At 35.3% G+C, this 11,391-nt stretch overlaps 1 protein-coding gene across 1 annotated transcript; it reads left to right on the top strand.

Annotated features, from left to right (window-relative positions):
* The first annotated feature begins 3,060 nt into the window (after positions 1 to 3,060).
* On the top strand, positions 3,061 to 10,519 carry LOC147292311 (YTH domain-containing protein ECT4-like). Its single transcript, XM_086231916.1, has 8 exons — positions 3,061 to 3,413; positions 4,806 to 4,843; positions 4,955 to 5,132; positions 5,503 to 5,579; positions 5,670 to 6,086; positions 7,274 to 7,813; positions 8,602 to 8,814; positions 9,572 to 10,519. Exons 1-8 carry the CDS (start codon positions 3,371 to 3,373, stop codon positions 10,034 to 10,036), a joined length of 1,971 nt encoding a protein of 656 aa, XP_086088042.1. The 5' UTR covers positions 3,061 to 3,370; the 3' UTR covers positions 10,037 to 10,519.
* The last annotated feature ends 872 nt before the right edge of the window (positions 10,520 to 11,391 follow it).

Raw genomic sequence — 11,391 nt, 5'->3', positions numbered from 1 at the left:
AACAACTCTTCCACCTCCAAGGTAGTTGCGCCGCCGAGGTAGGTTGGGTTTTATGAAACTTCTTTCTTTTTTAATTATATATTTTATGAAATTGATTAATAATAATTTATAATTAATATCTTTTGTGAATATAATTATTTGATTGTAATAATTGGTTAATATCAAATGTGTTTTCATTATTTTTGTTTTATATAATTGTTTTTCAATTACGCTATCAGACACCTTCTCATATTTTGAGAATGCAAAATTTAATTTATCATTTTCATTTTACAATACAGTTTTTAGAAAATTATTCTGTAAAATATTACCAGAAGGACCCTTAATTTATGCGAAATTTCGACTCTAAAAGGTGGGGCTCGGCTCTACGAACATGTAGGCGAAAACGGCTCGCCAATCAGACTTCTAGAACTCAGGCTATGATCAAATTAGAAAAATTTCTATTTGATCTTAGAGAGAGAGAGAGAGAGAGAGAGAGAGAGAGAGAGAGAGAGAGAAGCTATAGAATTCAAAAGATGGTATGAATGAAAATGATGGAAAGGAGGGGCATTTATAGGTGAGTGAGGATAGACTCAATGGCTAGGATTGATTTAGGATGAATGGCTAGGATTTAGTGGAAGAATCTAGATCCAAAAATAATTTATTTTTGAATTAATTAATTCCAAAAATAAAGGATCTAGAGTGTTCTTTTTGTTGGGTCATTTGGGCTTCAAAAATATAGTGGGCTTTCCACAAAAAAGTGGGAAGGTGCAGCCCAGAAGAGAGGGAAACGAGATGGGTTTAAGTCAAGGCACGTCGTCCAACCACGGTGCGCTACGTGACACTGAGTTAACTTTCTTTATTTTCTTAACTTCAAAAATTTACCAAAACTAGCTTGAGACTTGAAAAAATATCATGAGAAATACAATGGACTCGGGATGACTAGTACTATTTAATTATGGGCTCAAATAACCAATTTGCCCTTGGAAAAATTTCAGAGAATTAAAGCTCTATAAAATAACTTAAAGAAAAAGGAAACTTGGAAAATTCATAAAATAATCTTCCGGACTTGGGATAATATTGACTTGCACCGTTGTGTTCATGGGTAAAAGTACTACCATTCCAAGGTCTAACTTGGGTCAAAACTCTAGTTAAAGTTGGTCCACAAATTAAAGTCCATGGTGGAAAAATAGGATTTTCCGCCAAATAATTTAGAAAAATCCCAAAATAAATTTAGAAAATTTTCGGGTTTCACATGGCCCATGTTAGAGTTAGGTGCCACGTATTGTTGTGGAATGAGCGGGAAATTATTTTCAGGTCAAACCCATTTTTGTCCTCTACCAATCAATGCCACATCATTAAAAATGCAAAGTGAACTACGTACGTCTAGCGTGATACTTAACGGTTCCTTCGACGAAATCCCTAACGAATGGACCATTCCGTATATTTTTGTTAGTTAATGAGAGAATTTGTAATATTCTATAGTTTGTGAGCCAACTTGAAATGAACCTTATAGTTGTTGGATGTAAATGTAATTGAACAAAAAAAAAATTTATTGATCTTGCTAAATTTTTTTTTTCTTACCCTTGGAAAAAGAAAATTTAATGTATAACAATAAAAAAAAAAAAAAAAACCAATGGACATGCAGAGACTAGTTTAGGGATGACAATAAAAACAGTGGATTTAGGTACCCGTGGTTACCCAAATCGAACGTGACAGATATGGGTATGGATTTGGGGATTTTTTGAAAATACCCAATAGGGTACAAACGGGGATGGTATTACAATCCCCATCCCCAAACCCGCCTGAATTAAATATATATATTTTTCATTTTTATTTTTATAATATTATTAATATAAAAAATATATTATAATATTTTCATTTTCTATAATATTTTATATTACCAATATATAAAAATACAACTATTTTTGGACTATATTTTTTTTTGGTCAAGTATGATTTTTTTTTTTTCTTTAGCTATATTATGTGTTTTTAAAGTAAAATCTATTTGTTAAAAAATAAAATATTTTAACTAATGGAGCGGATTAGAGGATGGGGAGGACGTGGATCTCATTCCCCCGCGGATATGGCTACGGGGAATTCCTGAATCAGTTAATTAGAAGTAGTCCAATTTTGGAAGTTCATTCAGATTAAAACCTTATAGGAATTTATATTTGTACTTAAATCCAATTTTTAAGGCTAAGGTTCAAAAAATGAACTTTTTACAATTTTTGACTCATATTATCTCTTAAAATTAAGATAATTAATATGAATTAGTTTTAAAAATTATGAAAGATAATTTCCGTTAGGACATGTTTAATTTTTACATTTTTTAATTAAAACATTCAAGATTATCTAGTTTTTATGTTTTATAATTTAAAAGAATAAAAAATAATATCCGTTTAAATTATACAAATATAAAAAAAATGCATTAACCCACAAATCGAAAATAATCAAACAAGTAAGAAAAAAAGTATAAATAGGTTCATTTCAATTGTACCAATACCTTGGTTGATATATATATATATATATATATTTGATTAGGTGCGCATCAACAAACATGCGCACCTGATCTGAACGCTCGGTTTTCGCCGCCGATCTCTCAGCCATGTTGATTCCTTTCTCGAGTTTTAAGGATAAATTCTCATCTTTTCACCTTATCCCCTTTTAGGGGATAGAATGAGTTTGGTGGTGTCCAAAATCTCGGAGCTAAAGCATAACATAAATGCCGACAAATCATCGATCGATTGGTACAATTGAAATGTACTCATACAAAAATTTTTTCCTTGTTTGATTATTTTCTATTTTGTGGGCTAATACATTTTTATTAGATTTATATAATTTAAGTCCCACAGTTAATTTTATGATAATATTAAGATATTATAATATAATAATATTAAGATATATAAAACTAGGATAATATTAAGATTTAAATATCATTAATTTAAGGATAATATTAGATATTTTTGAAATTAAAAACATCTAGACAATATTTTTAGACCTCACTCAAAAATAAGAAAGTGTTAAGGAATTAGTCTAAGAGAATGGAGAGAAAATTGGACCCCAAATTGAACAATCCGAGAATTGGGTGGATAGAGGGATTAAAAACAAATTCGGTTATGTGTATGGATCTTACATATCCATCCCCACCCATTCTCATTGCCATCCCTAGACTAGTTACATATACATAAGATAATAGAATCGTACTTTATTTACATGAAACCTAAAACCCTCTTCTATTTTTATTTTTTCCTTTTTCAAAATACCAAAACCCCCCTCTTCCCTCAAGCATTCTCTTCCTTTCTTTCGCTTTCAGTTCTTTGTTATAATAATAAATATATTTCGGTACTCAATTTTCTTTTGTTCGTAGCGGCTTCTCTTAGATCTTGGAATTATGGACAAGCATCGGGACGACCAAGATCGAATCGTCTCCACTGGTATCTTTCTCTTTTGGGCAGAAATTTGATGTTATGTGCTGTTTTTATTGATTTTGTGAGTACTTGTGCAACACCCATCTTTATTTTTTGTTCCTTTTGCTGTTATTGCAATAAGAATGTGTGGGTTGGTGGTGTTTTCTTGTCCTTTATGTGAATTTTGGTGATCCCAGATTGTGTTTTTCTTTGTTTTGATGAGAATTCCTTGTTGGGTCACTGTGCAATGTAGCTTTAAGCATTAAAGGTGCGGAATGCACTATGTTTCTGGTCACATTCTCTTCGAACAAAACATGGGGTTTCCTTTGTGTTTTAGGTGATACTTGATCCCCCGAACCCTAAGATAGAGTTTTGTGTTTTTTTTGTACGTTTACCGTGCCCAGACGGCTGAGATAGTAATGTAGTTGGTGCTGTATGAGTTAGGGTTTTAAAGTATGCTGCAAAGAAGTAGCTGAAATAGTAAGAAGCCCTCTTTATTGTTAACAATTGGTGCATTAGAAGAGGATGATCTAGATTAGAGTTAACAGAGAATAGTTTGATTAAAGAACATGTGTGGTCGTATTCAGATCTCCACCTTCTTCCTCTTGGCACGTGATGTGGTTTTTTGCACTTAATCAATATTGCTAATACATGAATATTGCTGCCCTTGTATTTTGTGTTATTTTTCATGTTTGCATGTGTGTCTGTGTTACGATCCAAATATCCCATGTTGAAAAGTAGACATATGGGGCTAATATATGAGCTCTTGGGCACCTTTTCCTTGTAAGCTGGTTTTCAGGGGTTAGTATTATCAACGGGTTTTAACAATTGGTAGCAAGTTTCACCATGCGATTGGACTAGAGTCCAATAGAGGGGAAACTTATAGGTTGCATTGGTTAGTAAGTAAAGCTACCCAACAAATGAAAGAGTTACCATTGTTGAGTGAAGGTACTGAAGAGAGGAAAGGGCTATCATTGAATGAGTGAAGCTATCTAAGTGGAGAGGGCTACCACTGGTGAGTGAAGCTGACTAAGAGGGGATAGGGCTATGAATGGGCCAATTTAGATAGAATGGGTCAATGAGGATGTTGACCTTGGAAAGTGTAGTGGTATGTTGCAATCCAAATATCCCACATTGGAAAAATAGAACATCTTGGCTAACTGGTATTTGAACTCTCGGGCACCCTTTTCTTACAAGCATGTTTTATAGGGGCAAGTTATACCCATGGGTTTGAACAATCTTCATGTGATAGTGTCCCTATCCTTTGTGAGTGTGGAGTGTTGGATGTGTGCAGGGGTAGACCTTGTTTATTTTTATTTTTCATCTTTTTAGTATATGCCTTCGATTTCCAGTTTTTTTGTAATGTCTGTGCTTCTTGTGTTCTACTGAGACACTGAACATTTTCAATTCTTGATGCAGGAGAGAGACCTGTTAAGCCAGATATCATGAAAGAGCAGGTACTTGATTGTATATTCCTTAAGAATGTTGTCTCTTGTATTTGTTTCTATGTATTTTAGAAGGCTTAGGTACATGTGTCTTTTAGCACTTCATTTGTAATTTATTATCAGCCACTTTCGCCCAAAGATGAAAGGATTGTTTCAGCGAATCCTTCTCCGGCTGCAGTCATCATAGGGCCTTCAAGTGATGCCATAGAACAACCCAAGTCTTCAGATGTCGGTGGAGAACTTAGCACCACCCATCCACACAATTTGTATGCATCTCATGAAAGGAGCATTTCATATGGCGGTTAGTTTCTCGTCCCTTTTCTGCTGTCATTGATTTAGGAGGATTAAGAAGCTTTAAATAATGGTGGTTGATGTAAGCTATTGGTCTGATTCCTGTAAAAACCTCAAGTGTTCTGACATTTTCCTTGCACATCAAGCCATTGCAATTTAGATAACTTTGCATAACTCTTTTGTTTTTATTTTTTCTGGAATTTCGTGCCCTATGTTTCAAATATCATGGTTCTATTTGATGTTGACCTGTCAATAATTCTATTCAGTATCAATGTGACAAGCTTTTGATGATGATAAGTGATAACAATCTTATGCTACTCTTCACATAATGTAGAATTAAAATCATAAGGAAGTATATTTTAAAGTTCGGTCTGTTTCAGGTTATGGCAGTAGCACTGTTACTTGGGATGGGTATCCTCAATATCTTAATGCTGATGGAATGCATGTTGTATCACCAGTGAGTATAATCTCTCACTTGTGCAATTCTTCAGATTTTCTTTCAAGTCAAACTTAACTTTTTTTGTTTTTTTTCCTAATGACTATTTAGGTCATCTACAATGATAACCCATCTCTTATGTTTCACACTGGTTATGGCTTCAATCCTGAAATGGCATATGGACAATATTCACCAGTTGCTACACCTTTGCCTTCTGTAATGGTAGATGGGCAACTTTATTCAACACAGCAGGTCCCTTTCTCTCCATCTTATTACCCTCAACCATCTCCTCCAAGTGTGTCTCATATTACTTCAGCTATTCCGGTTTCACCAACTGAGCTGATGACGTCAGAAAGTAGTAGCACTGACAACATGGCCTTTGGGCCAGGATCAGGGTACTTGGTAAACTTTAGATCATTTAGTGGAGGAGATCTGTCCGGAAATCTTGGTTCTAGTCCTTTAGCATCTCCAGCAATTTATCCTCAGCCAATGGGCATACTTGGATCATATGAACACAACGTTGGGCAGGTTTGTTTTCATTTAACATTCACTATTGTCATCCCTAATAAAGAGATGTTCCTAGACTAGAAAAATTGCAAAACTGTTATTATTATTGTTGTTGTTAGAACTTGACATATGAGCACAACTTTGTTCATATTTATATATTTTCAGTATAGGGAGCATGCTGATGTTCTGGTCAGCATTGTAGTTGTTATTGTTCCTATCATGATTACTATTGTTCTTACCATGATTGTTGGCACGGGTGGTGATCATTGCACTTCTCAAAGGGATAAAGCATCATTTTGTACCCACACCATATGGGCGCCCAAATCATATATTCTTTGAAAGGATATGGGTTTTGTTGTAAGAAAAGAGATAATAATGGGTCAAGGTTAATTACAATTGATGTGCGATTGTTTTCCTGGCTTTAAGTACAAACACTGGCCAATATATCAGTTGCTCTTGCAAAAAGATTTATAATAAAAGTTTTATATGAATCCCTGTTTGCAGAAATGGTATCTGTTATTGCTGATACAACCTTAGAATGTCCAGTTGAGCATGTGAGTTGTATAGGTATTCTTTCAGATTTGAAGCCTCTATTCCTCGCTCTCTCTCTCTCTCTGACGTGTATTGATGTATAATTTTCCTTTTACCTAATATTTTTCTTCTTCTTTTGAGAGTATCATGAGGACTGTGATTCACAATTAAAGGAGTGTGGTAGATTAAGTTTAGTGTAAAATCGGTTACGTAAGAAGCCAAACAAACCAAATCAGTTATTGTTATTTTCTTTTACCAGGCGTCTAGATTAAAAGGTAATAAAACATAATGTATTTCTTTTTCTTAAAAGGTCCTAGTACTACAAGATTTAGATGACTGATGTATTCTTAGTAAATACTATTCTCATGCTGCCAGTCAGCTAAGACACAGATGGTGTCCATCTATGGGTCAATGTTTTCTTGAATACTTGAATTTTAACCATACTTGGAAATCATCTAATGCTCATAAGATTTGGAACCTTTGCTCTAACTGCATCTCAATTTGGGGTTTTATATTCAAAATAAAATGTACAGACTTTGTTGATCATTATTTATACATTAATTTTTATGTTTTTCCTATATCAAGTGTATATTTCTCTTTTTAAACTGTTATCCTAGCTGTGCCAGCTGGTTGCAATTTTTATGGGGATGGCTTACAGATCTATTATTGAATTTCAGATTTCTCATCAACAGAGACCAATGCATGGATATGGATTGGTATCAAGTTCCTTTAGTGGACGCTACCCCCATGGTAGTTCTTATCAGAGCTCTAACTTTGGTGGTGCTTCCCTTTCTTATTCGTTTGGTAATGACCGGAACCGACCAACTATTGACAAGGGCAGAAGAAGAGAGAGGGACTGGGATTCAATTTGTGTCCTTAATAATTCACATGATATCTTCAATGATCGTAATCGAGGACCAAGGGCTTCAAAGCTGAAGGGCAAGAGTGCTTCCGACCAGGGATCTTCATCTAGTGCTAGAAAAATGGAGCTATCTGCTTCTGGAATTAACCTTGATTCATTTAACCAGCTGGATTTTGTCACAGATTACGAGGATGCAAAGTTCTTTATCATTAAGTCTTTCAGTGAGGACAATGTTCATAAAAGTATTAAATACAATGTTTGGGCCAGCACACCCCATGGAAACAAGAAACTTGATGCTGCTTATCATGAGGCAAAGAGGATAAAAGGCAGCTGCCCAGTCTTCCTCTTCTTTTCGGTATGCTCCTTTGGATAACTCGAAGAATCTGTTCCTATCTTCCTAATTGTTTGAGCAACTGTGATCCTAGTTGAAAGTGGGTGGGATTATATAACTGATATCATCACCACAAATTATAAGGTAGAATGAAGATGCTAATTGGGTATTGATGTCCATCAAGAGCCAGGTGATAACTAAGTCTTGATGTGGCAAGCAAATCAGTGCTTCACTCTCTGAGATTCAGTAAAATAAGTTAGGCAAATTCCTTTATATTTCATTCTTCTGACCTAATAACTGTTCTCCAAAGGCTTTTTTGTGGCTTGATATCGTCAATTTTTGTACTTATCCGGCACACCTCTCTATATTGTGCTGAAAGAGATAAATTTCGGTATCTCTTTGACTCTCGAATTTTACTTAACCCTGTCATCTTACCTTAGAGGTTCTATTTTACCTGATTGGGGGAACGAAGAAAAGGCTAAAGCCCAGTTGGTGGTAGTAAAGGAAGGCTTTCTGTAAGTTTTAATCAACTTAACTTTTCACAGAAGACTGGATTCATGGTCTTTGTGTTGCACTAGTCCTTATTACATTCTTTCTGTACACCTCTGTTTCCATCTCTTTCCCATTGAGGAAGGAATTTTCATGCCAGCCCAAGAAATAAACTGACTTTTTTTTTTTCTTTTTTAAACTATAGGTACATATAAGAAACTTGTTTCCTGTGCTAGAATTATTCTATATTTGTTGGTGATATGATCTAAACTACCTTTCCTTTTAGTTATGTCAGTCCTCTTAGATTTTGTTGGTTGCAACAGGTTAATGCTAGTGGACAGTTTTGCGGAGTAGCCGAAATGGCTGGACCTGTAGATTTTGAGAAAGATGCTGATTACTGGCAGCAAGACAGGTGGAGTGGGCAATTTCCAGTTCAGTGGCATATTATTAAGGATGTTCCTAACATTCAGTTCCGTCACATTCTACTTGAAAATAATGATAATAAGCCCGTCACTCACAGCCGAGATTGTCAGGAGGTAGCGTATTTCTCTCCATCTTTCTGTCCCTTCCATTTAGAAACAAAATCTCCATTTTCAGCTTAGATTTTGTTTTCAACTATACCTGGACATTTTTTAGTAGGTTTCTGTTTCCACCATGGCCCTAGAGGAAGCCCCGTCTTGGATGATGTTTCTCAGTATATTGGAGTTTTGGTTGCTCAATGAAATTTCATATGTTCAGATTTGATAGGTTTTGATTAACTGCCTTGGGCTTTTCAAGTTTTAGAATTGTGAATGTATGGGCTGTTAAAATTTAACCTTGAGAGTGATGAGATAATATATTGAAGAGTGTGGCTTGTAGTGGTACAGTAGGATTAAGTCATAGCCAGTTTAACTGAAGAATGAACGAGCCAAGTTTGAATTGGAGTTGGGAAGCCTTAATTCTGCCCAACCAGAATACAGTTGTGATTGAACAAATTGTTAACTTATGGGTCACCCGAAAGAATGGCTTTCCAAACTCTGGTCTGTTTTTAAAAGGAAGGGTTTCCAAACTGGTTTTTCCATCCAGCAGGTTGCAGTTCTGGGTTTTTTTTCAGGTCTAAGGTCTATCTAGTATGTAGTATTGATAACGACAATCTCAGTCTTGACATACCAGTTATTAACTCTTTTTATAGTACACATATCATACATGATGCATTCAATCTATTCCTTTTACTTCTTTGTCTAGGTTTGTCTCTTTTTTCTGATTTACAGTTTACATTTCCCTGAGATTTTCTTTTTTGATGAAATATATTAGGTGAATCTGAAACAAGGTATTGAGCTTCTGAAAATTTTCAATGACTATGATGCGAAAACATCTATCATAGATGATATTGAATTTTATGATGAGCGGGAACAATCCTTGAAGGAAAGGAAAGCCAGACAACAAGCTTGTTCAACTACAGATGCTTCTGATTCGCCTGCTGTTGATTCTGTAAAGGAAATTTCTAATAGGTTTGACCAAGCCCTGCAGTTGAAAGGAAGTAATAGAAAAGGAATTCCAGGAACTGAACATGACATTAGCTCAAAAACAAAAACAGATGCTTCAGTTATATATGAACATGAATCTCTAAACCAGATATCTGACAGCATATCTCAAGTATTGCAGTTGGAAGAAGAGACTAACAAAGAATTAGTGGCACCATCTGAAAGAGGTGGTGGGCACCACAGCGAGTCTGTTGGCAAGAAGGCAACAGTTGTATCAACCGGTAGTTGTGCTTAGGCATTTTAGGCATGCATGCAGTGACAATGCACTACTGTACCTTTTATGAATTCTTCACTCACCGACAAATTTTGAGGTGGTAATTTGGCCATCTTGAGCAGTCAGACTGCAAGCATAGCTGACACCCTTTTCTTCCTTAATTTTCTTCACGGTCAGTTGTTTAGAGCAAATAGGTGGTACTCCAGGCATGCTTGGCAGGGAGGCAATGATGACTCACCCATTTTTATTGTATTTTTTTTAATTGTTTTCTTTGAGGGGGGTCGGTCTTTGGCAATGTAGAAGCAGTCAAATGGATGCATATTGTGGTGGGGTCTGTATACTATGTCTGATGCCTTGGTGGTTGTAATTTTAGAGTTCTTTACTGGTTTTCTGTTGGCTGCTGGGTAATGGAAGAATTTGTGATGTTACCCATTTGAGAGGTGAATCAATAAAGGATTTCAGAGAATGAATTTTACAGACAAGATATCCTTCTCATTTTATTTCTCTCTCACCCAAGTTTATATGATTAGCATTAGATTTTCATGAAAGAATTCCGTAATTAATCATGATAAGAATGAATTTGTTTTGTTTTCCCTCTGATGAGCTCTTGTGTCGGGCTGAATGCAAACAGTATGAATTAAACTTAATTAATATATAGTAGTATAACTTTGCTAATGCTAACATGTAATTAGTATGTACTAAAAGAACATTTTGGCTCAATAGCATATGTAGTTGGCGCTTATGAGCATTTGAGAGTATCTCTCGGATAAATTTCTATGGTATTACTAGAATGTGAAGGAATGCCATGACGAATGCTGAAGACACCTGTTCTATACACTGCTCAAGTCCATTTAAATAAATTGAACCACAATATCACTTTAATAAAATCACAATTTGATTGGAAAAAACAGAAACTGAAAAGGAAACTTGTACTGACCAATCTATCAACTAGAAGGTCCTCAACCATGTGTCTCTGGATGCTTTCAAGCTGGTTACAAGGATTCCAATTTATGATAATCGTTCCTCTTGTTGCGTATGGACAATGCAATACAAGGGACATGGATACTAACATGTGCTTCTTTGTCTTCCTCTTGTTCCTCTTTGTGGTCACCTGTGTCTCCGTTCATGTCCTACAACAACTAAATAGCGATTATAAACTAAATGCGAGGGAATAGTTCTCTTCTCGCTAACTAGTGTTCTTTGACCTAGTGTTCTCCGTTTGGTGAAGAAGAGGTGCCGTTTAGGCCAAAGATCATTGATAATGCATGTGCATACGTAGGACACCTTTATGTACAAACATGTCAAATCATATTTTTAGGTTTCTTTAGCAGAATAGAGAATAGAGATTCTCTTATATTAACTTTTGAGGTGGAGAG

Source organism: Dryas octopetala, chromosome 2 (genome assembly GCF_963921425.1).
Source record: "Dryas octopetala chromosome 2, drDryOcto1.1, whole genome shotgun sequence".
NCBI classification, from domain to species: Eukaryota; Viridiplantae; Streptophyta; class Magnoliopsida; order Rosales; family Rosaceae; genus Dryas; species Dryas octopetala.
This window is presented reverse-complemented; position numbering and strand designations above follow the sequence as displayed.

Bases quoted from the DNA above. Each gene is read 5' to 3' on its own strand.
- LOC147292311 (XM_086231916.1), top strand. From the start codon at position 3,371: ATGGACAAGCATCGGGACGACCAAGATCGAATCGTCTCCACTG. The intron at 3,414-4,805 runs GTATCTTTCTCT...TTCTTGATGCAG, and splicing joins AGATCGAATCGTCTCCACTG to GAGAGAGACCTGTTAAGCCA. The intron at 7,814-8,601 runs GTATGCTCCTTT...TGGTTGCAACAG, and splicing joins CAGTCTTCCTCTTCTTTTCG to GTTAATGCTAGTGGACAGTT.